At 41.3% G+C, this 22,064-nt stretch overlaps 1 protein-coding gene across 1 annotated transcript; it reads left to right on the top strand.

The window, feature by feature from the left end:
• Window positions 1–12,904: 12,904 nt before the first annotated feature.
• CIMAP3 (ciliary microtubule associated protein 3) lies at window positions 12,905–19,236 on the top strand. Its single transcript, XM_064279971.1, has 6 exons — window positions 12,905–13,119; window positions 13,368–13,518; window positions 14,154–14,249; window positions 15,378–15,511; window positions 17,119–17,236; window positions 18,594–19,236. The coding sequence occupies exons 1-6, from the start codon at window positions 12,905–12,907 to the stop codon at window positions 18,660–18,662; spliced, it is 783 nt and encodes a 260-aa protein (XP_064136041.1). The 3' UTR covers window positions 18,663–19,236.
• The last annotated feature ends 2,828 nt before the right edge of the window (window positions 19,237–22,064 follow it).

The raw sequence follows: 22,064 nt of genomic DNA, 5'->3' as shown, positions 1-22,064 counted from the left end.
AGAAGACAATGAAGTAACTAGGCTCTTGCACCATATAATGTATAAGTTTAGAATTAAGCAAAGAAGGTCAAAAGTCATATCACAGTAGTCAAAACAGCCTGGTACCGGGACAACAACAGATACATGGACCAATGGAACAGAATTGAGAATCCAGATTTATGAATCCATCCACATATGAGCAGTTGATATTTGACAAAGGTCCCAAAACAGTTAAATGGGGAAAAGACAGTCTTTTTAACAAATGGTGCTGGCATAACTGGATATCCATCTGCAAAAAAAATGAAACAAGACCCATACCTCACTCCATGCACAAAAACTAACTCAAAATGGATCAAAGACCTAAATATAAAATCTAAAATGATAAAGATCATGGAAGAAAAAATAGGGACAATGCTAGGAGCCCTAATACATCGCAGTATAGAAACATTCTAAAGAACTAGATAACATTCTAAAGAACTAGATAACTGGGACCTCCTAAAAATCAAACACTTATGCTCATCCAAAGACTTCACCAAAAGAGTAAAAAGACTACCTACAGACTGGGAAAAAGTTTTTAGCTATGACATTTCTGATCAGCGCTTTAAAATCTACATGATACTGCAAAAACTCAACTGCAAAAAGACAAATAACCCAATTAAATAATGGGCAAAAGATATGAATAGACACTTCATTAAAGAAGACATTCAGGTAGCTAACAGATATATGAGGAAATGTTCACGATCATTAGCCATTAGAGAAATGCAGATCAAAACTACAATGAGATTTCATCTCATTCCAACAAGGTTGGCATTAATCCAAAAAACACAAAATAATAAATGTTGGAGAGGCTGTGGAGAGATTGGAACACTTCTACACTGCTGGTGGAAATGTCAAATGGTACTACCACTTTGGAAATCGATTTGGCACTTCCTTAAAAAGTTAGAAATAGAACTACCATACGATCCAGCAACCCCACTCCTTGGAATATATCCTAGAGAAATAAGAGCCTTTACACAAACAGATATATGCACACCCATGTTTATTGCAGCACTGTTTACAATAGCAAAAACACGGAAGCAACCAAGGTTCCCATCAATAGATGAATGGATAAATAATGGTATATTCACACAATGGAATACTACACATAGATAAAGAACAGTGAGGAATCTGTGAAACATTTCATAACATGGAGGAACCTGGAAGGCATTATGCTGAGTGAAATTAGTCAGTTGCAAAAGAACAAATATTGTATAAGACCACTATTATAAGAACTTGAGAAATAGTTTAAACTGAGAAGAAAACATTCTTTCGTGGTTACAAGGGGGGGAGGGAGCGATGGTGGGAGAGGGGTATTCACTAATTAGATAGTAAATAAGAACTACTTTAGGTGAAGGGAAAGGCAACACACAATACAGGGGAGGTCAGCACAATTGGACTAAACCAAAAGCAAAGAAGTTTCCTGAATAAACTGAACGCTTCGAAGGCCAGCGTAGCAGGGGCAGGAGTCTGGGGACCATGGTTTCAGGGGATATCTAAGTCAATTGGCATAATAAAATCTGTTAAGAAAACATTCTGCATCCCACTTTGGGGTCTTAAACGCTAGCAAGCAGCCATCTAAGATGCATCAATTGGTCTCAACCCACCTGGATCAAAGGAGAATGAAGAACACCAAGGGCACAAGGCAATTATGAGCCCAAGAGACAGAAAGGGCCACAGGAACCAGTGACTACATCATCCTGAGACCAGAAGAACTAGATGGTGCCTGGCTACAACCTATGACTGCCCTGACAGGGAACACAACAGAGAACCCCTGAGGGAGCAGGAGAGCAGTGGGACGCAGACCCCAAATTCTCATAAGACCAGACTTAATGGTCTGACTGAGACTAGAAGGACCCAGTGGTCATGGCCCCCAGACCTTCTGTTGGCCCAGGACAGGAATCATTCCCGAAGCCAACTCTTCAGACGTGGATTAGACTGAACAATGGGTTGGAGAGGGATGCTGGTGAGGAGTGAGCTTCTTGGATCAGGTGGACGCTTGAGACTATGTTGGCATCTCCTGCTTGGAGGGGAGATGAGAGGGTGGAGGGGGTTAGAAGCTGGTGAAAAGGATACGAAAAGAGAGAGTGGAGGGAAAGAGCAGGCTGTCTCATTAGGGGGAGAGTAATTGGGATTGTGTAGCAAGGTGTATATGGGTTTTTCTGGTGAGAGACTGAATTGATTTGTAAACTTTCACTTAAAGCACAAAAATTATCAAAAAAAAAAAAAAGTCATATCACAAAAACAGTTCAGGAAAATACTAGAGCAGAGTTATAGGTAGACACCAGAACAAAAACTAGTGTTACTGTATTTGGATTGCTGATATTTTGCTTGGGATTTTTCCATCTATATTCATGACAGAGATTGGCCTGTATTTTTTTTTCTTGTAATGTCATTGTCAAGTATTGTCATTATGGTTTTGCTAGTCTTATAGAATAAATTGGGAAATGTTCTTTTTATGTTATCTTGAATAGTTTATATAGAATTGGTGTTATTTCGTCTTTAAATATTTGGTAGAAATCTCTGGTGGAGCTGACTAGGTCTATAATTTTCTTTGTGAGATTTTAAGAAGAAGAATTATGGATCCTATACTCTTTATTAAAAGAGTTTTGGTGTTATAGTTTTCTAGAAATGTATCCACTTCATCTACACTTTCAAACTTATTGTATATGGTGTTTTATGATTTCCATTTCGTATAAAATCTTTAACGTTTGTACAATCTGTCCCCTTTCCTTTCTCAGACTGGCATTTTGTGCCTTCTGTCATTTTCCCCAATCACCCTTATAAGGGATTTGCCAATTTTATTCGCACACGTAAAAAACAAACTTTTGGCTTTGATGATTCTCTCCATTATATATTTTTTCTTTCATAAATACCTGTACTTGCTTTTCTTATCACCTTCCTTTTACTTTCATTAGGTTTAATTAAAGAATTTCCTCTAATTTCTTGAGATGAGCACTTAATGATTTTTTTTTCAGGCTTTCTTATTTTCTGATACCTGCATTTAATGTTACAAGTTTCTAACTACTCATGGATTTGGCTACAAAACACAGAAGAATCATATTTTCTGTATCATTCAGTTAAAATACTTTCTAACTTCTTTTTACTATTGATGTTTAGCTTATTTTTCACTAAAGTTAAAGAACTCTGTATAATTCAGATTTCAATCCTTTGAAATTTGTTAAATCTTTCTTTTATGGTCCAGCACACAGTCAGTTTTGCGAAATGTTTCATGTGACTTAAAAATATTCTGGAGGTAGGGCCAAAATGGCAGAGTAGTCAGATGCTTCCTGTGGTCCCTCTTACAACAAAGTCCTGAAAAAGCAAGTGAATTGATTATATATGACAATCTAGGAGCCTGATTACGCAACTTTGCCTTTGATGTTCAGTCCTACGGAGCCCTGAACATCAAAGGCAAAGTTGAGTAATCAGACTGAGTAGCAGGGGGAAGGAGAGACAGTTCAGAAGCAGCAAGGGGTTGCCAGACCTGACCTTGCAGGAGCCAGCACCCTGCAGGCCAGGACTGGCTGGCACCAACTGTGAGGGAAGCAGTGGTGTTTGGGATGTGGTTTCCACATCCGGAGACACTGAAAGGCGGAGAGTCTACTCAAGCCCCCAGAATCAGCGAAAATTGGTGCTGAATTGGCAAAAGATAAGCTGTTACCTAGTAACAGCTCTAACCACCTGGTGACAGAACATTAGAGCTTCAAAGTCACCAAAATTCAAACTAGAGCACTCAAGCAGCCTATTTGGACATATCAAAACAAAAGAAGCTAGGACACAGTAAGCAAACATAAAATGAAAAAATACAACAACTTATTGATGGCTTGAAGACAACAAAAAACAGTCAACATCAAATCACACAAAAAGGCAGACCATGATGGCTTCAGCAAGCTCCCAAAAGAAAGAACAAAGAAATTTTCCAGATGAACAGAACTTCCTGGAATTACTGAAAGTAGAATATAAAAGATTAATATACAGAATTTTTCAAGAGATCAGGAAGGAGACCAGGCAAAATGCAGAACAAGCCAAGCAGCACACAGAAAAAGCAATAGAGAAACTTAAGAAGATTAGAAAAGAGCATAATGACAAAGTTAATAGGCTGCAAGAATATATAGAGAGACAGCAAACCGAAATTTAGAAGATTAACAATAAAACTTCAGAATTAGACAACTCAATAGAAAGTCATAGGAGCAAAATTGACGCAATGGAAATCAAAATTAGTGAGATTGAAGATAAAGCACTTGACATCAACATATTTGAGGAAAAATCAGACAAAAGAATTATAAAAAGTGAAGAAACCCTGAGAATTATGTGGAACTGTATTAAGAGGAATAACCTACAAGTGATTGGAGTACCAGAACAAGGGGTGTGGGAGATAACAGAAAATACAGAAAGAATTGTTGAAGATTTGCTGGTAGAAAACTTCCCTGATATTGTGAAAGATGAGAGGATATCTATCTAAGATGCTCATCGAACCCAACACAAGGTAGATCCCAAAGCAAAGTAACCAAGACATGTTATAATCAAACTTGCCAAGACCAAAGATTAAAGAGAATTTTAAGAGTGGCTAGGGATAAAAGAAAAGTCACCTACAAAGGAGAATCAAGACTAAGCTCGGACGACTCTGCAGAAACTATGCGGACAAGAAGGCAATAGGATGACATATATAAATCCTTGAAGGAAAAAAATTGTCAGCCAAGAATTATATCTCCAGCAAACTGTCTCTCAAATGGACGGGAAGTCAAGGCAATATAAAGAAATAAAAGATTGGTTTAAACTTAGAAAGATAGGGGTAAATATTAAGGTAACCGCAAAGGAAACTAACAATCCTACATGTCAAAATAAAAAACAAGAAAAATGTAAACCAAAAAAAAAAAAACCCGTTACCATCAAGTCAATTCCGACTCATAGTGACCTTATAGGACAGAGTAGAACTATCCCATAAAGACTCAGAAAATACAACATCAACAGCAATGAAAAAGAGGGAAAGAAAATATATAAAGGAAAATGATTCAGCATAGAAAATTAAGTGCAACAAAGAAACTGTCAACCACACACACAAAAAAATACATCAAAATGACAGCACTAAACTCATACCTATCAATAGTTATGCTGAATGCAAATGGACTAAATGCACCTGTAAAGAGAAAGAGAGTGGCAGAATGGATTAAAAAAACACGATCCGTCTATATGCTACCTATAAGAAACACACCTTAGACTTAAAGACACAAACAAACTAAAACTCTATGGATAGAAAAAACATATCAAGCAAACAACAATCAAAAAAGAACAGGAGTGGCAATATTAATTTCTGACAAAATAGACTTTGAAGTAAAATGCACCACAAAGGATAAGGAACAACACTATATAATGATTAAAGGGTCAATACACCAGGAGGACATAACTATAATAAATATTTACTCATCCAATGACAGGGCACCAAAATACATAAGAACAAACTCTAACAGCATTAAAAAGAGAGATAGACAGCTCCACATTAAAAGTAGGAGACTTCAACACACCACTTTCGGAAAAGGACAGAACATCCAGAAAGAAGCTCAATAAAGACATGAAAGATCTCAATGCCAAAATCAACCATCTTGATCTCACAGACATATACAGAACACTCCACTCAACAGCTGCCAAGTATACTTTCTTTTCCAACACACATGGAGCATTCTCCAGAATAAACGATGTATTAGGCCACAAGAGAAGCCTTAACAGGATCCAAAACATTGAAATATTACAAAGCATCTTTTCTGACCAAAAAGCCATAAAAGTAGAAGTCAATAACAGAAAAAGCAAGGGGAAAAAAATCAAACACATGGAAACCAAACAACACCTTGCTCAAAAACTACTGGGTTTTGGGAGAAATTAAGGGCAGAATAAAGAAATTCATAGATTCAAATGAGAATGAAAACATCCTACCAGAACTTTTGGGATATAGCAAAAAGGCAGTGCTCAGAAGTCAATTCATAGCAATAGATGCACACATCTAAAAAGAAGAAAGGGCCAAAATCAAAGAATTAACCCTTCAACTTGAACAAACAGAAACAGGGTAGCAAAAGAAGCCCTTGGGCACCAGAAGAAAGCCAATAATAAAAATTAGTGCAGAATTAAATGAAATAGAGACTAGAGAAACAACTATAAGGGTTAACAAGACCAAAAGCTGGTTCTTTGAAAAGATCAACAAAATCGATAAACCACTGGCCAAGCTGTCAAAAGAAAAACAGCAAGTGAAGCAAATAGCCAGAATAAGAAATGAGATGGGCGATACCACAATGGACCCAAATGAAATTAAAAGAATCATAACAGAATACTATGAAAAACTGTACTCTACCAAATTTGAAAACCTAGGGGAAATGGACAAATTTCTGGAAGCATACTACCTACCTAAACTAACACAAACAGAGATAGAACAACTAAATAAAGCTATAACAAAAGAAGAGATTGAAAAGGTAATTTTAAAACTTCCAACAAAAAAAAAAAAGCCCTGTCCCTAACAGCTTCACTGGAGAATTCTATGAAACTTTCAGAGAAGAGTTAACACCCCTACGACTAAAGGTATTTCAGAGCATAGAAAAGGATAGAATACTTCCAAACCACTCTATGGAGCCAGCATAACCCCAATACCAAAACCAGGTAAAGACACCACAAAAAAAGAAAATTACAGCCCAATATCCATCATGAACTTAGACACAAAAATCCTCAACAAAATTCTAGCCAATAGAATTCTGCAACATATCAAAAAATAATTCACCATGACCAAGTGGGATTCATACCAGGCATGCAGGGATAGTTCAACATTAGAAAAACAACCATTATAGTCCATCGCATAAATAAAACAAAAGACAAGAGCAACAGGATTTTATCAATTGATGCAGAAAAGGCATTTGACAAAGTCTAACACCCATTTATGATAAAAACTCTCAGCAAAATAGGAATAGAAGTGGAAGTCCTCAGTGTAATAAAGGGCGTTTATACAAAGCCAACAGCCAACATCATCCTAAATGGAAAGAGTCTGAAAGCATTCCCCTTGAGAAAGGGAATGAGACAAGGATGCCCTTTATCACCACTCTTATTCAACATTGTGGTGGAGGTCCTAGTCAGAGCAATTAGGCAAGAAAAAGAAATAAATGGTGTCCAAATTGGTAAGGAAGAAGTAAAAGTACCTTTACTTGCAGATGCTATGATCTTATTCACAGAAAACCCTAAAGAACCTGCAAGAAAACTACTGGAATCGAAGAGTTCAGCAGGGTATCAGGATATAAGATAAACATACAAGAATCAGTTGCATTCCTTTATACCAACAAAGAGAACATTGAAGAGGAAATCAAATCAATACCCCCAAGAAGATAAAATACTTAGGAATAAATCTAACCAGAGACATAAAATACCTATGCAAAGAAAACTACAAGACACTACTGCAAGAAACCAAAAGAGACCTACATAAGTGGAAAAACATACCTTGCTCATGGATAGGAGGACTCAACATTGTGAAAATGTCTATTCTACCCAAAGCAATCTATAGATACAATGCAATCCCCATCCAAACTCCAATGGCATTTTTTAATGAGTTGGAGATACAAATCACCAACTTCATATGAAGAAAAGAGGCCCCGGCTAAGTAAGACACTGCTGAAAAAGAAGAACAAAGTGGGAGGCCTCAGACTACATGATTTTACAGCCCATTATACTACCATGGTAGTCAGAACAGCCTGGTACTGGTACAACAACAGATACATAGACCAATGGAACAGAATTGAGAATCCAGACATAAATCATCCACTTATGAGCAGCTGATATTTGACAAAGGACCAAAGTCCATTAATTGGGGAAAAGACAGTCTCTTTAACAAATGGTGCTGGAATAACTGGATATTCACCTGTAAAATAATGAAATGAAACAAGACCCATACCTCACACCATGCGCAAAAACTAACTCAAAATGGATCAAAGACCTAAACATAAAATCTAAAACTATAAAGAACATGGATGAAAAAACAGGGACAATGGTAGGAGCCCTAATACATGGCATAAACAGTACACAAAACATTACTAACAATGCACAAACACCAAAAGAGAAACTAGATAACTGGGAGCTCCTAAAAATCAAACACTTAATGCTCATCCAAAGACTTCACCAAAAAAGTAAAAAGAGAACTTACAGACTGGGGGGAAAAAATTGGCTATGAGAAATCCGATCAGTGTCTAATCTCTAACATCTACAACATAGTGCAAAATCTCAACAACAAAAAGATAAATAATCCAATTTTAAAAATGGGCAAAGGATATGAATGGGCACTTCATCAAAGAAGACATTCAAGAGGCTAACAGATACATGAGGAAATGCTCACCATCATTAGCCATTGTTGTTGTTACTGTTGTTAGGTGCCATTGAGCGGTTATGAGTCATAAACCTTATGCACAACAGAAGGAAACATGCCCAGTCCTGAGCCAACCTTACAGTCATTGTTATGCTTGAGCTCATTGTTGTAGCCACTGTGTCAATCCACCTCATTGAGGGTCTTTCTCTTTTCATTAGCCTGGAATGGCTAATGGCTAAAAAAAAAAAAAAAAACCCAGTGCCGGAGTGCCTGGCGGATTTGAACTGCCGACCCTTTGGTTAGCAGCCATAGCACTTAACCACTACGCCACCAGGATTTCCCATTAGCCATTAGAGAAATGCAAATCAAAACTAAGATACCATCTCACCCCAACAAGGCTAGCATTAATCCGAAAAACACAAAATAATACATTTTGGAGAGGATATAGAGAGACTAGAATACTTATATACTGCTGGTGGGAATGTAAAATGGTATAACCACTTTGGAAATCAATTTGGTGCTTCCTTAAACAGCTAGAATTAGAAATACCATACGATCCAGCAATCCCACTCCTTGGAATATATCTTAGAGAAATAAGAGCCCTTACATGAATAGATATATGCACACCCATGTTCACTGCAGCACTGTTTACAGTAGCAGAAAGTTGGAAACCACCTAGGTGCCCATTAACAGATGAATGGATAAACAAATTGTGGTATATTCACACAAGGGAATACTATGCAACAATAAAGAATGATGAATCGGTGAAACATCTCTTAACATGGAGGAACCTGGAAGGCATTATACTGAGTGAAATTACTTGCAAAAGGACAAATATTGTATGAGACCACTATTATAAGAACTCAAGAAAAGGTTTAAACACAGAAGAAGGCATTCTTTGATGGTTACGAGGGTGAGGAGGGAGGGAGAGGGGTATTCATTAACTAGATACTAGACAAGAATTATTTTAAGTGAAGGAAAAAGACAACATATTATACAAGGGAAGTCAGCACAACTGGACTAAACAAAAAGCTAAGACGTTTCCTGATCACAACCAAACACTTTGAGGGACAGAGTAGCAGGGGCAGGGGTTTGGGGACCACGGTTTCAGGGGAATCAATTGGCATAACAAAGCCTATTAAGAAAATGCTCTGCATCCCACTTTGGTGAGTGGCGTCTGGGGTCTTAAAAGCTAGCAAGCGGCTGTCTATGATGCATCAATTGGTCCCAACCCACGTGGAGCAAAGGAGAATGAAAAACCTCAAACACATAAGGAAAATATGACCCCAAGAGACAGAAAGGGCCACATAAACTAGAGACTCCATCAGCCTAAGACCAGAAGAACCAGATGGTCCCCAGCTACCACCAGTGACTGCCCTGACAGGAAACACAACAGAGAGTCCTGAGGGAGCAGGAGAAAAGTGGGGTGCAAAACTCAAATTCTGGTAAAAAGACCAGCCTTAATGGTCTGCCTGAGACTGGAGGGACCCCAGAGGACATGACCCCGGACTCCGTGTTAGCCCAAAGTAAAACCATTCCCCAAGCCAACTCTTCAGACAAAGATTAAACTGGACTATAAAAACATAAAATTATACTGGTGAGGAGTGTGCTTCTTAGCTCAGACACCTGAGACTAAGTGGGCAGCTCCTGTCCGGAGGCAAGATGCGAAGGCAAAAAGGGACAGAAGCTGGCTGAATAGATACAGGAAATCCGGGGTGGAAAGGAGGAGTGTGCTGTCACACGACAGGGAGAGCAAGTACGGTCACATAACAATGTGTACACAAATTTTTGTATGAGAAACTAACTTGAACTGTAAACTTTCACTTTAAGCACAATTTTAAAAAATGTCTTCTGCAGTTAGTGAATGCAGTGTTCTACAGATGCCAATTTAGTCAAGTTTGATAGCAGTGTTGGTCAAATCTTCGAAATCTTTATCCTTTTATCTCAGAAGCCAAGAATCTGCTTAATGGTCACATTTTCTTGCTTTCTTTTGCTTCTCTGTGTTCACTCGCCAGTTTTGTTGCTCCTTCCAAAATCTCAAGCCAATTATAGTTACTTTAAAGCCCAATCTCTAGATTTCCTTTGAGTCTGTTTCTACTCTATTTTTGTATAAGTGGTTATTTGAATATTATTATATTTCATTGACTATCAAACATTTGGTATAGAAAAACTATAAAAATTAGCTGAGGCTCTGGATGATATTATCTTCAGAGATGATTTCCTTTCGTTTCTGGCATGCCGTAAGGGTAGAAGCAGATCACCATAATGCAATTTGGTAGTGAAATGATGCAAAACTGAACTGCAGGGTTTTTTGAGAGCTGCTCTATTTCTTGTTTACCTTTATTCCTAGGGTTTGTACCTTTGGAGTCCCAGCTGAAAGCCCAGGGTGTCTTCTAGTCCCTCCTCTTCCATGGCCAGGCTACTTTTTGTTCCCCAGCTCTCAGACTGTCCAAAGTTCTGCTCAAATCTTCTACTTCTCCACCAGCTTTTTAATTAGCAAATGCTCAAAGGGAACAGAGGCACCAACTGTTAGGTTCACTACTTGGGCTTCTCTACCTGAGATACTGGCCCTGCAAGTCGTTTCTTCCTTGTTATAGCTCTAATGTCTCTAAACATAGATTTTTTTTTTTTTTTTTTTAGTTAGTTCAGCTTTTCTAGCTACTCTCAGTTGGAGGATTAGTCTGAGGTCAGCCAGCCTACCATTGCTGGAATGGGTTTCCGTACTTTAAAAGTACTTTGTAAGACATGTTTCATGTCACTAATCATGTAAACACTATTTCCAAAAACAGTCTGGGTACCTAGAAATATTGATATTACCTAAAATATTAATGAAAGTGAAAATGATCAATTAATATCAATATCTCTTCTCGTTTTACTTATTATCAATACTATTACAGTTATATTTTGAGTAGATAGAATGCTTGGAGTTAATGATACCATAATTTTGAGAGTATATCTTTATTCTATTTAAGTTTTGTTCTTCACATAATGACCTCCTATATTACTGGACTTTCTGCATTACTTTTTTATAATTTTTTTTCAATGTCCAGCAGGGCTTTTGAATGTTATATGAGACTTGGGGCAATTTACTGTGTGCGATTGGGCACTGCAAGGCAGGATGTCTAGTACCCCTGGTCTGTTGAGCAGAAGTATCCCCCCAATAATTTTTAACAAGCGAAAATGTTTCCATACATTTCCAAAATATCCTCTGGGGCTCAGTATTACCTCTGTTGGAAACTACTTTAGATGTATAAAATCATCCCTGAAGACAGTTCTAGCTGCCTCCCACACCTGGACAACTCCTAAAAGCCATCCTAAAATCTAGTAAAAAGTCCAGGAAAAGGTAAAGAAGTCAACACATGCCCTGAGGATTTTTCTTGGGCTGGATGGGGGTACTCACGAGCTGACTGGATATTATCTTCAGTAATAATAACCTGGTGTCAACCACCAAGTACCGGGCACTGAATTGTTTTAATCTCGTTATCTTAGTTGACCCTGTAACCTTAAAGTCAATTCTGACTGTGTTGCAGAGTAGAACTGTGCCATCATTGGGTTTTCACGGCTGTGGCCTTTCAGAAGTAGATCACCAGGCCTTTCTTTGAAAGCATCTCTAGGTGGGTTTGAACAGCCAACCTTTCAGTTAGTTATTGCCACTCAGGGACCCCTTCAACGACCCTATACACAGAAATTATCATTCCCAATTTAGAGATGAGGAAACTGAGGTTTAGAGGTTTCAGTGACTGGCAAAGATTTTAAACTTATTAAGCAACTTCTGTGATGCCCAAGGCCTCCAGCCCTTTACGGACTTGTTGCTCGTCCCCCCATTACACAGAGAGAGAGAGAGAACAGGGTAACTAGATTGGAATGGCTTAAGGAAAAAATGGATCTGTTGCGGTGTGCCATGGAGTTGATTCAGACTCACACTGACCCTACAGGACAGGGTAGAACTGCTTCAAAGAGTTTTCTAGGCTGAAATCTTTACTGGAGCAGATCTCCAGGTCTTTTCTCCTGCAAAGCAGCTGGTGGGTTCCAACAGCAGGTCTTTAGGTTAGCAGCACAGCTGCGTTAACCATTGCACCAGCGGGCCTCCTGCAAAAATGGCTCTAAGAGGACCTAGTACACAGCTAGAGGCCCTGGGTGGCCAAACAGTGGTGGCTGGAATCCACCCAGAGGCACCTCAGTGATCCACTTCTGAAAAAGCAGCCACTGAAACCGCTGTGGATCACAGCTCTATTCTGACACGCGTGGGCTGCCAGGAGTCGGAGGACACTTTGGACAACTGGTTTAAAAGAGCTATTTATCCTCTGCGTCCCATTCCCCTCCCAATCCCCTCCTTTGGTCTTGCTCTGGGAGTCGCCCAAGGAGCCCACCCAGGTGCGCCATCACTGCAGGGGCTGCGTCTTCCTTTCCTAGATCCTAGCAGCCCGGTCTTGGGGCATTCTCTCCACAGCAGCGCATTCCCAGAGGCCAGTTTCCAAAGCCCTTCTGCCCATCCTTCCACTCCGTACCCTCTACAGCCGCGGATCCAACAACTTCTCTTCCCCCAGCCCAACAGCAGAGATGGCAATTCCTTTGGTGCCCCGCCCCAGAGGGGCGAGTATCCCCCCTCCGCCCCCAATTGTCCCTCCTCCACCACCCCGACTCGCTGCGCAAGCGTGCTCCGGGTCCGCAGCCGCGCGGGTGCTCCCGACGCCCCTGCGTTCCCTTGGCAACGCAGTACACAAGTGCTGGCCCGAGAGGCGTGTGCACGATGTGCTTCAGCTTCAGCGAGGCGGGTGAGGCGAGCTGTGGTAGAGGAGCCTTGTGCAGAGGGGAGGGGGAACGAGAAGACAGGGAGGCTGGGAAAGACAAAGGGGAGGGAAATGCAGTTCGCCCTCCTGGTGGAGTGGGTTCTGGCTTTTGTTAACAGCACGGTCGAACCCTGACCTCTGTGCCGCATCCCCCCACACGCCATCCTCCAACGGCCAACGTGCACACGGAGACCGAGGTGCCTTCTCTCACGTGGAGTTTCTCCTCTTTCTTGATCTTCAGAATCGCTGATTAATTATTCCTTTGGAACATGTCAGCAGAGGAAAGTCTTTCCTTGCTACAATCCCCCAGACTTAATGGGGAACAAGTTTCTCCCTCTGAGGGGGGCACCCCACAGAGGACCTGGATGTTACATAACGGAAGACGTGAGTATTCACCTCGCCTTAGATAGGTCTCAGTTCCAGGGCTGTCTAAAGACACGCAAGCTCAATAGAAGAAAAATTCCACGGGATTTGTGATCTTCAGAGTCCCCAACAGGAGAAGGTGCCCTGAACTCCTACAACCAGTTGTCTGGCCAATTGTCAAAGAGTCAGTGACCTTTGCTCCCCTCTTCCTTTTCCACCAAATGCAAGCCTTTGCCTCAGGGAGTCCCCAGAATAGTCCGTACCCCATTAACACCTCCAAAGAGCTGTGGGCCAATGCCAATTACGCTCCGTTAGTCCAAACCTGGACTGTTGATATGAAGGGCAGTACGTTTATGAAATAACAATATAATCTGACTGACTGTTACATTAGAGTGCATTTCACTCTTTGGGTATGAGGACAGGATTCATTGGCATCATAGGATTTTTTTTACCCAGCCCTATTCCTTGCAGAGTTACCTGTGTTACTTAGTTGTTTGGTGTCATGCTGGTATATTGACCTCGAAGGCACCAAGACAAGGAAGAAAGGGCAATCTCTTGCAGAGAAGATTCAGAGAGGAGCATTCCAAGCTCCACTAAACGATGGCTGTAATGTTCTCTGTGTTTTTTTTTTTTCTTTTTATGTATTTCACCTGAAGAAATATGGCTTGGCATACAACCTCACGAAGATCCCAACCAGTAAAAAAGGGTATGCTTTTGGAGCGAGAACAAGCTTGAGGTTTCAACCAATCAAGGTTAGAAATAGCTGAATATGTGCAGGTTTTGGTGTGACGCATGTTGCCTGTATTTGTAAGGGAGACAAAAGGGCTGACGGGGGGAGATTACCTAAAAGAGTATGCCCTGAAATTCAAGAAAAGTAGCCATTTAGGCAAAAGCTGTTAAGGAAGAAGCCTGCCTGAAATGTTTGGACATTCACATTGCAAATGAGTGCCTGAGTATACTGGGGAGACTGGAAAACAGTTCGTGGGAAGAAATCATCTCAAGATAGGGCTTTGGTGCTGAGACACCTGAGGTTAAAATACTAGAAGCTGCATTTACATCAAATTATCTTGTCAGAAAACAAATTCCAACTTGTCCACCCTTTTGTGTGAGTGAATCTCAAGTCCAAAGTAGTCAGTATTGGATCCTAAAGGTCCCTAGGCGGCATAAACAGTTTGTACTCAACTACTAACCTCAAGGCTGGCAGTTCAAACCTACCTAGCAGTGTCACAGAAGAAAGGCCAGGTGATCTGTTTTCATAAAGATTACTGTCAAGAAAACTGTATGGGGGGCAGTTCTACACTGTAGTACATGGGATTGCATCTACTGGATGATATCCTGACACTTCAAGTTCAAGGAGTAGGGCTGCAGGTGCTGGCTCTAAAAATCTCTAAGTGGGGCTGCAGGCCCCCCCCCCACTACCAGTAGGGCTGCAAGTAGTTACCTTGGCATTCTGCCCACCATGGGTTTATTTCTACATCCTAAGCATTATATGGAGCCCTGGTGGTGCAGTGGTTAAGAGCTTGGCTGCTAACCAAAAGGCTGGCAGTTCAAATCCACCAGCTGCTCCTTGGAAACCCTATGAGGCAGTTCTACCCTGTCCTATAGGGTCGCTATGAGTCGGAATCGACTTGATGGCAATGGGTTTGGTTTTTTTTTTAAGCGTTATGTATCTTTAGGTAGCTGAACCATACCCGTATCTTGATTTTCTACCTACTGTAGGCCTATTTTTCTCTATAGCTTGAGGTGGCTGAACCATGGTTGATTCATGAACAGGAAGGGAACATTCCAATTTTTCCATCTAGAAGGCTTTATGTGTGTATATATCACCCTCTAACATGATTTTTTTTTTAACATGATGTTGATCTTTTTCTTGGAAACAGAATATAACACCTTACCCAGGCAGGTACCAGAAAATACAGTCTCCGGAGGAAAAACACAAGCAATCTTTTGCTCCATTTAATACCATGTTGCCTCGATGCAGGAAGTGCGATTCAGAAAAGGACTTTTATCCTGGGTGTGTATCCTATTTTCCTGGCACATTTTAACGAAAAGCAATAGGAAAGAGGTACATTAAAAGGGCTACATCGAAACCACCCCAGCTAAATAAGAAACCACTGTATCTTTAAAATTTACCCTCTTCCCTCCCAGTTCTCTGCCATTGTAGAATTGGAGAGTCATAGTCAGTCAGTCAATAAGTGTTTATTAATATGCCAAGCATTTTTGTAGATTCCAGAGATTTAGCAGTAAACCCATTACACAAGTTTCCTGATTTCCTGGAGTTCACGTTCTGGAGACCAGAATGTAATATGAGAAGCAAGTAAATAAGAAAATATCACTGGTAGTAAGGAGAATGACCGTATAATTTATTAGCCAAACTGGGGACACCTCTGAGCATGAAATATGCTAAGATATTAGCTGCAAGCCGGGACTGTGGGGACAAACCAGGAAGCATGGGGACCTGGTGTGATGTGCTATGAAGGAAACGAAACAGGATGATGATGGGCTGGAGGCTACTTCAGCGAGGATTGCCAAGAAAGCTCTCTTTGAGGAAATGACATTTGGTTCTAGACCTGAATGACAAGCAGGAGAGAGCCCTGTGAAGATCTGGGGACAGAGCTTTCCCAGCAAAAAGCGCAGCAGGTGCAAAGGCCATTCATTGGGAAGGAATTTGGTGGGAAGAAGAAAAGAGAAGGCTAGTATGGCTAGGGAAACCCTGGTAGCATAGTGGTTAAGAGCTACGGCTGCTAACCAAAAGGTCAGCAGTTCAATTGCACCAGGCGCTCCTTGGAAACCGTATTGAGCAGTTCTACTCTGTCCTATGAGTCGCTATGAGTTAGAATTGACTCAATGGCAATGGGCTTTTTGGAGTATGGCTAGAGTATAGTGAGGAAGGGGGAAGTGAGGTCAGAGAGGGAGGCTGGGAATAGATTATGTAGGCCTCGCAGGCCAAGGGGTTTAATCTAAATGCTTTAGGAAGCCACTCGAGATTTATGGAATTGTAGGGCAAAGGGTCAAGGTCTGTCTTTTACTGATGAAACATCCGAGTATCAGATAGTGCATGTAACTTTCTCGGGGCTGCTTTCAGGAAGTGGGAGTATTGAATCTTGACCCCCATGTCGACTCTTTCTTCCACACTAAAAAGTTTTCACTAAAGGACAAAGTGTTATGAACAAAGACAACTTTAAAATAAGCCCATCATCAAGAACACTGAACTGTGTCTGCTTTGCTATCCCTTGGAGAAACTTTTTTTTACTGGTGATAGGTTAAATTATTGTGGCACTTTTATCCTCCATTTCAAATCATGGGCAGTACTAATTGATCACTGTCGCAGACCTCTTTCCTCATCTGCCACTTCTCAGATCTTCTGGCCTTTCAACTAAGGATACGAGTTGCAGAAATATTTTTTAAACTAAGATCGATCTTTACCCCAGCTGAATGTCAAGACTGGGTATCTTTAACAACTGATCAGAAATACAGTAACAGGCAAAGGGACCCCCATACTTGCCCAACATTAAAAAGCTAATCCCAAAGAGTTAGGGTTCAGGGATAGCTATGGTAATGGTAGAGTTGGTGTATGGATATTTACTCCTTAGACATGGTGTTGTGTATTTCTACTTCTAGCCCTGGCACATACAACCCAGAAATGAAGCCACCCCGAAAAATTGCTTGGCCGATGAAATTTGGATCTCCAGACTGGGCTCAGGTTCCATGTCTACAGAAAAGGACCTTAAAAGCCGAGGTAATAAGATTGAACATCCGGGGTGTGGTGGCGGTTCAGTGGTACAGTTCTCACCTTCCATGTGGGAGACCTGGGTTCGGTTCCCAGTGAATGGTGAATGCACCTCGTGTGTAGCCACCACCTGTCTGTCAGTGAGAGTTTGCATGTTGCTGTGACAGTGAACCCTGGTGGCGTAGTAGTTAAGTACTGCAGCTAATAGCCAAAAAGTTCAGCAGTTCAAATCCACCAAGTGCACCTTGGAAGTTCTATGGCACAGTTCTACTCTGTCCTATAGGGTTGCTATGAGTTGGAATTGGGTTTGGTTTTGCTTTTCGGATCTAATAAAGGTCACGTTTTTTTTTATTTGATCTTCAAAAAATCTTCTGCGGTATTTTTTTTATATAGAGGAGAATGATCTCCATATGACAGAGGAAGAAACTGAAGCTCAGGTGGTTTAAGTGACTTGTGGAGGTTGCATGGCTCAAATTCAGATCTTTTGGCTCCTAGTCCAGTGCTCTTTCCATCACATCCCTAGAGATTAGATCATCAAGGAGTTGGAGAGCATTCTGGTTAAGAGGATGGGCTCTGGTGACAAACTGCCTGTATTTACTAGCTCCACTATTTACTTGCTGTGTAATATTGAGCAAGCCCCTTAATTTTTCCGAGCCTCAGTTTTCTTATCTGTAAAATGGGTATAATACAATATACCTGTGAAAATTAATTGAGATAACGAAGCAGTTAACACAGTACCTCATACATCAGTGCTCAAACCATGTTAGCTATCATAATATTCCAGAGGTGCCTATTTTCCCCTAGCGGAACATTGGGTTAATTCCACAGATGTTTATTAAATACTGGACTGTGCCAGAGCCTTTGGGTGATACTCAAAAATTAAATGTATGATTTTTTGTCTTCAAAAAACATGCCAGCTATTTGGAGAGAGTTTATACACAGAATTAGCAAATAATTCCTGGCATGATATAAACAAAAGTGAGGCAGTAACGGGTGGATGCATAGACAAATGCTGAGAGAATCACTACGTCTCAATTACTGTGGGTTCCTGGGTGATGTAAATGGTTAACGGGCTGAGCTACTAGCTGAAAGGTTTGCGGTTTGAGTCCACCCAGAAGCACCTCAGAAGACTGGCCTGGCAATCTACTTCTGAAAAATCAGCCATTGAAAACCCAGTGAAGCACAGTTCTACTCTTACACACAGGAGGCCGCCATGAGTCAGAGTCAACTTGATGGCACCTGGTATAATGGGCAGATTACTGTGAGTTGGGGCTCAGCTGAGCCTCACAGCTATAATGTACAGCCAGGAGGACCAGAGGTGGAGGATCTTTGTTAGGATATTGAGCTTAATATTCTTTCATTTTAGCTGTCCACAGACAAAGACTTTAGAAAGCATCGGAATCGTGTGGCCTACCTAAGTCTGTATTACGACTGAGAAGCGGTGACTACATTCACAGGCATCCTTCTGACTACAGAATTTCCAGGATTGAGGACGGAGCCACTCTTCTCTCTCTGTATCACTGTGGTCCTCTTATCTGCCGGCATGGGGCCCGGCGGAGGGGAAAGGGACTTATAACTGCTGTATAAGAGCATTAAAACTAGCTTAGAGCGTTCTATCTTCATGTCCTCATTTATGGTGCATATATAAGTAGATTGGTTCCAGGGTTCATGTTGGGTGTTCAGCAGGGTGACTTCATCTGAGTGAAATACTGGTAGGTCCTGCCCTCTAGGTCTGATTCTAAGGCACCGATTTTATAATTCTGCCTCTAGCTCTGTCAAGAGGAGGCTGATGGCCTATACTTATCAAGAGTTTCACACTGCTGGTGGGAGTGTAAAATGATAGAATCACCTTGAAAAATGATTTGGTACTTCCTTAAAAAGCTAGAAATAGAAATACCATATGATCCAGCAATCCCACTCCTAGGAGTATTTCCTAGAGAAATAACCCTCACACGAATAGTCATACGCACACCCATGCTCACTGCAACATTGTTCACAACAGCAAAAAGATGGAAACAACCTAGGTACCCATTGACAGATGAATGGATAAACAAATTATGGTACATACACATGTGGAATACTACACAACCATAAAGTACAATGATGAATCTGCGAAACATCTCACAACATGGATAAATCCGAAGGTATTATTCTGAGTGAAATTAATCACAAAAGGACAAATATTGTATGAGACCACTATTATAAGAACCCAAGAAAAGGTTTAAACACAGAAAATAGTATTCTTTGATGGTTATCAGGGTGAGGAAGGGAAGGCGAATTCCCTAACGAGAGTAGACAAGGATCAACTTCATGAAGGGAAGGACAACACACAATACAGGGGAAGTCAGCACAGCTGGACCAAAGCAAAAGCTAAGAAGTTTCCTGGATACATCCAAACACTTTGAAGGACAGAATATCTGGGGCAGGGGACTGGGGACTATAGTTTCCGGGGACATCTAGGTCAATTGGCCTAACAAAGTTTATTAAGAAAATGTTCTGCATCCCACATTGGTGAGTGGTGGTTTGGCGTCTTAAAAGCCCGTAAGTGGCCATCAAAGAAGTATCAACTGGTCTCAACCCACCTAGAGCGAAGGAGAGTGAGGAAAACTGATGATGCAAGGAAAATATTAGCCAAAGAGACTAAAGGGCCACATAAACCAGAGACTCCACCAGGCTGAGACCAGAAGAACTAGATGGTACACGGCTGCCACCAATGACCACCCTGACAGGGAACACAACAAAGAGTCCCAGACAGAGCAGGAGAAAAGTATGGAGCAGAACTCACATTCACATAAGACCAGACTTAATGATCTGACAGAGACCAGAGGAACCCCCAAAACTATGGCCCCCAGATGCTCTGTTAACCCAGAACTGAAACCATTCCCGAAGCCCACTCTTCAGACAGAGATTAGACAGGACGATAAAACAAAAAATAATGCATGTGAGAGTGTGCTTCTTAGTTCAGTCAGATACATGAGACTAAATGGGCGGCTCCTGTCCGGAGGCAGGATGAGAAGGTAGGAAGGGACAGGAACTGGTTAAATGGACACAGGGGACCCTGGGTGAAAAGGGGAAGTATGCTGTCATAGGAATTGCAACTAATGTCGTAACAGTACGTGTATAAATTTTTGTATGAGAAATGAACTGTAAACCTTCACCTAAAGCACAATTAAAAAAAAAAAAGTTTCAGTGGGATTTGGCCTTACTTAGGCTTATATTTGGGCTTGCTAGATAATGGGTTAGATACAGAGGATACCTAAAGGCAGGGTAAAACATTTAAGTTTTAGGAGCTCATGCGAGTTTCTGAGTTCCCAGCATAGAGTGGGAAAGTCCTGGTTTAGATACCTTTCCAAGATTGATGTAAACTCACAGAACCAAAAATCCCCCATCCCGTTCCATTACGTCATCTATTTAGCCTATCAGCCAACACGTATTTATTGCATTCCTACTGTCTTACTGTCTTAGTCATCTAGTGCTGCCATAACAGAAATACCACAAGTGGATGCCTTTAACAGAAATTTATTTTCTCACAGTCTAGTAGGTTACAAGTCCAAATTCAGGGTGTTGGCTCCAGGGGAAGCCTTTCTTTTCTCCGTTGGCTCTGGAGGGAGGCCCTTGTCCTCAATCTTCCTCTGGTCGAGGAGCTTCTCAGGCGCAGGGACCCCATGTCCAAAGGACGTGCTCTGCTCCTGGTGCTGCTTTCTTGGTGGTATGAGGTCCCTAACTCTCTGTTTGCTTCCCTTTCCTTTTATCTCTTGAGAGATAAAAGGTGGTGCAGGCCACACCCCAGGGAAACTCCCTTTACATTGGATCAGGGACGTGACCTGGTAAGGGTGTCACAATCCCACCCTAATTCTTTTGACATAAAATTACAATCACAAAATGGAGGGCAACCACACATGGCCTAACCAAGTTAATACACATATGGGGGGGGGGGACATCATTCAATTCGTGACACCTACTATGTGTCAGGCAGAGTATTGAGAACTATAAATATAGCAGAAATCCAAATAAACTACTGGCTCCCTGGAGGTCTGCAGTCTGAGGATTCCCTACCCCCAGAGTACTTGGTGGCTTGGGCCTGTCTCCCCAATCCGAACGACCTCCTGAAGCCTCAGAAGTGAGTCTGGAGGTATGAAAGTCAGAACTCACAGCAGCCACAGTCATTGTTCAGATACTCTGGCCTGGGAGGTAGGCCCCTTTTCTTCAACACTAACTGAAGTCAGTGTGGTTCCTTCAGGGTGGGTACTATGTGTGGTTTACTTTATCTTTTAATGGAAGGTCCTTTAGTGGTCACTTAGGCTTCTTAGTAACTACCAAAAAGGTGGCAAGTCTGCGTGTGTCTGGATGCCAAAGTGAGAAGCTGCCAGCGGCTGCAGAAATGCTCTGTACTTTTCCATTCCTGGTTGCTTTACAGGCATGCGTGGCTCTAGCCTACTGTAATCTCTAAGGGCCGCTCCATTGGGTGTTAGCTGGAAAAAGGGACAGTAAGCAAGCGGTGAAAACTCTTGGGCTTATGATGCTGTGAGACTTAATTCCTTAAAGGTCAAGATCTTCTGAAATAATTAAGTGGTGAAGGGTGAAAAAGCCTCCATTGGAAAATCAAATTGGAATATTAAGATAATGATAAAGATACCTCAGGCTAAAAACTTTCACCCAATATATCCAATCCAGTTGCCATTGAGTCAACTCATGGTGACCCCGTGTGTGTCAGAGTAGAACAGTGCTCCACAGGGTTTTCGGTGGCTGATTTTTCAGAGGGAGATCACCAGGCCTTTCTTCCGAGGCACCTCTGGGTGAATGCAAACCTCCAGCCTTTTGATTAGCAGCCAAGCAC

Source organism: Loxodonta africana, chromosome 3 (genome assembly GCF_030014295.1).
Source record: "Loxodonta africana isolate mLoxAfr1 chromosome 3, mLoxAfr1.hap2, whole genome shotgun sequence".
Classification (NCBI taxonomy): Eukaryota; Metazoa; Chordata; class Mammalia; order Proboscidea; family Elephantidae; genus Loxodonta; species Loxodonta africana.
The sequence above is the reverse complement of the archived record's forward strand: the minus strand, read 5'-3'. Positions and strand labels throughout refer to the sequence as shown.

Excerpts from the sequence above, each read along its gene's own strand:
- CIMAP3 (XM_064279971.1), top strand. The coding sequence starts at position 12,905 with ATGGCAATTCCTTTGGTGCCCCGCCCCAGAGGGGCGAGTATCCCCCCT. Across the intron at positions 13,120-13,367 it reads CTTCAGCTTCAGCGAGGCGG|ATCTTCAGAATCGCTGATTA; the intron begins GTGAGGCGAGCT and ends TCCTCTTTCTTG. Across the intron at positions 14,250-15,377 it reads TGAGGTTTCAACCAATCAAG|AATATAACACCTTACCCAGG; the intron begins GTTAGAAATAGC and ends TCTTGGAAACAG.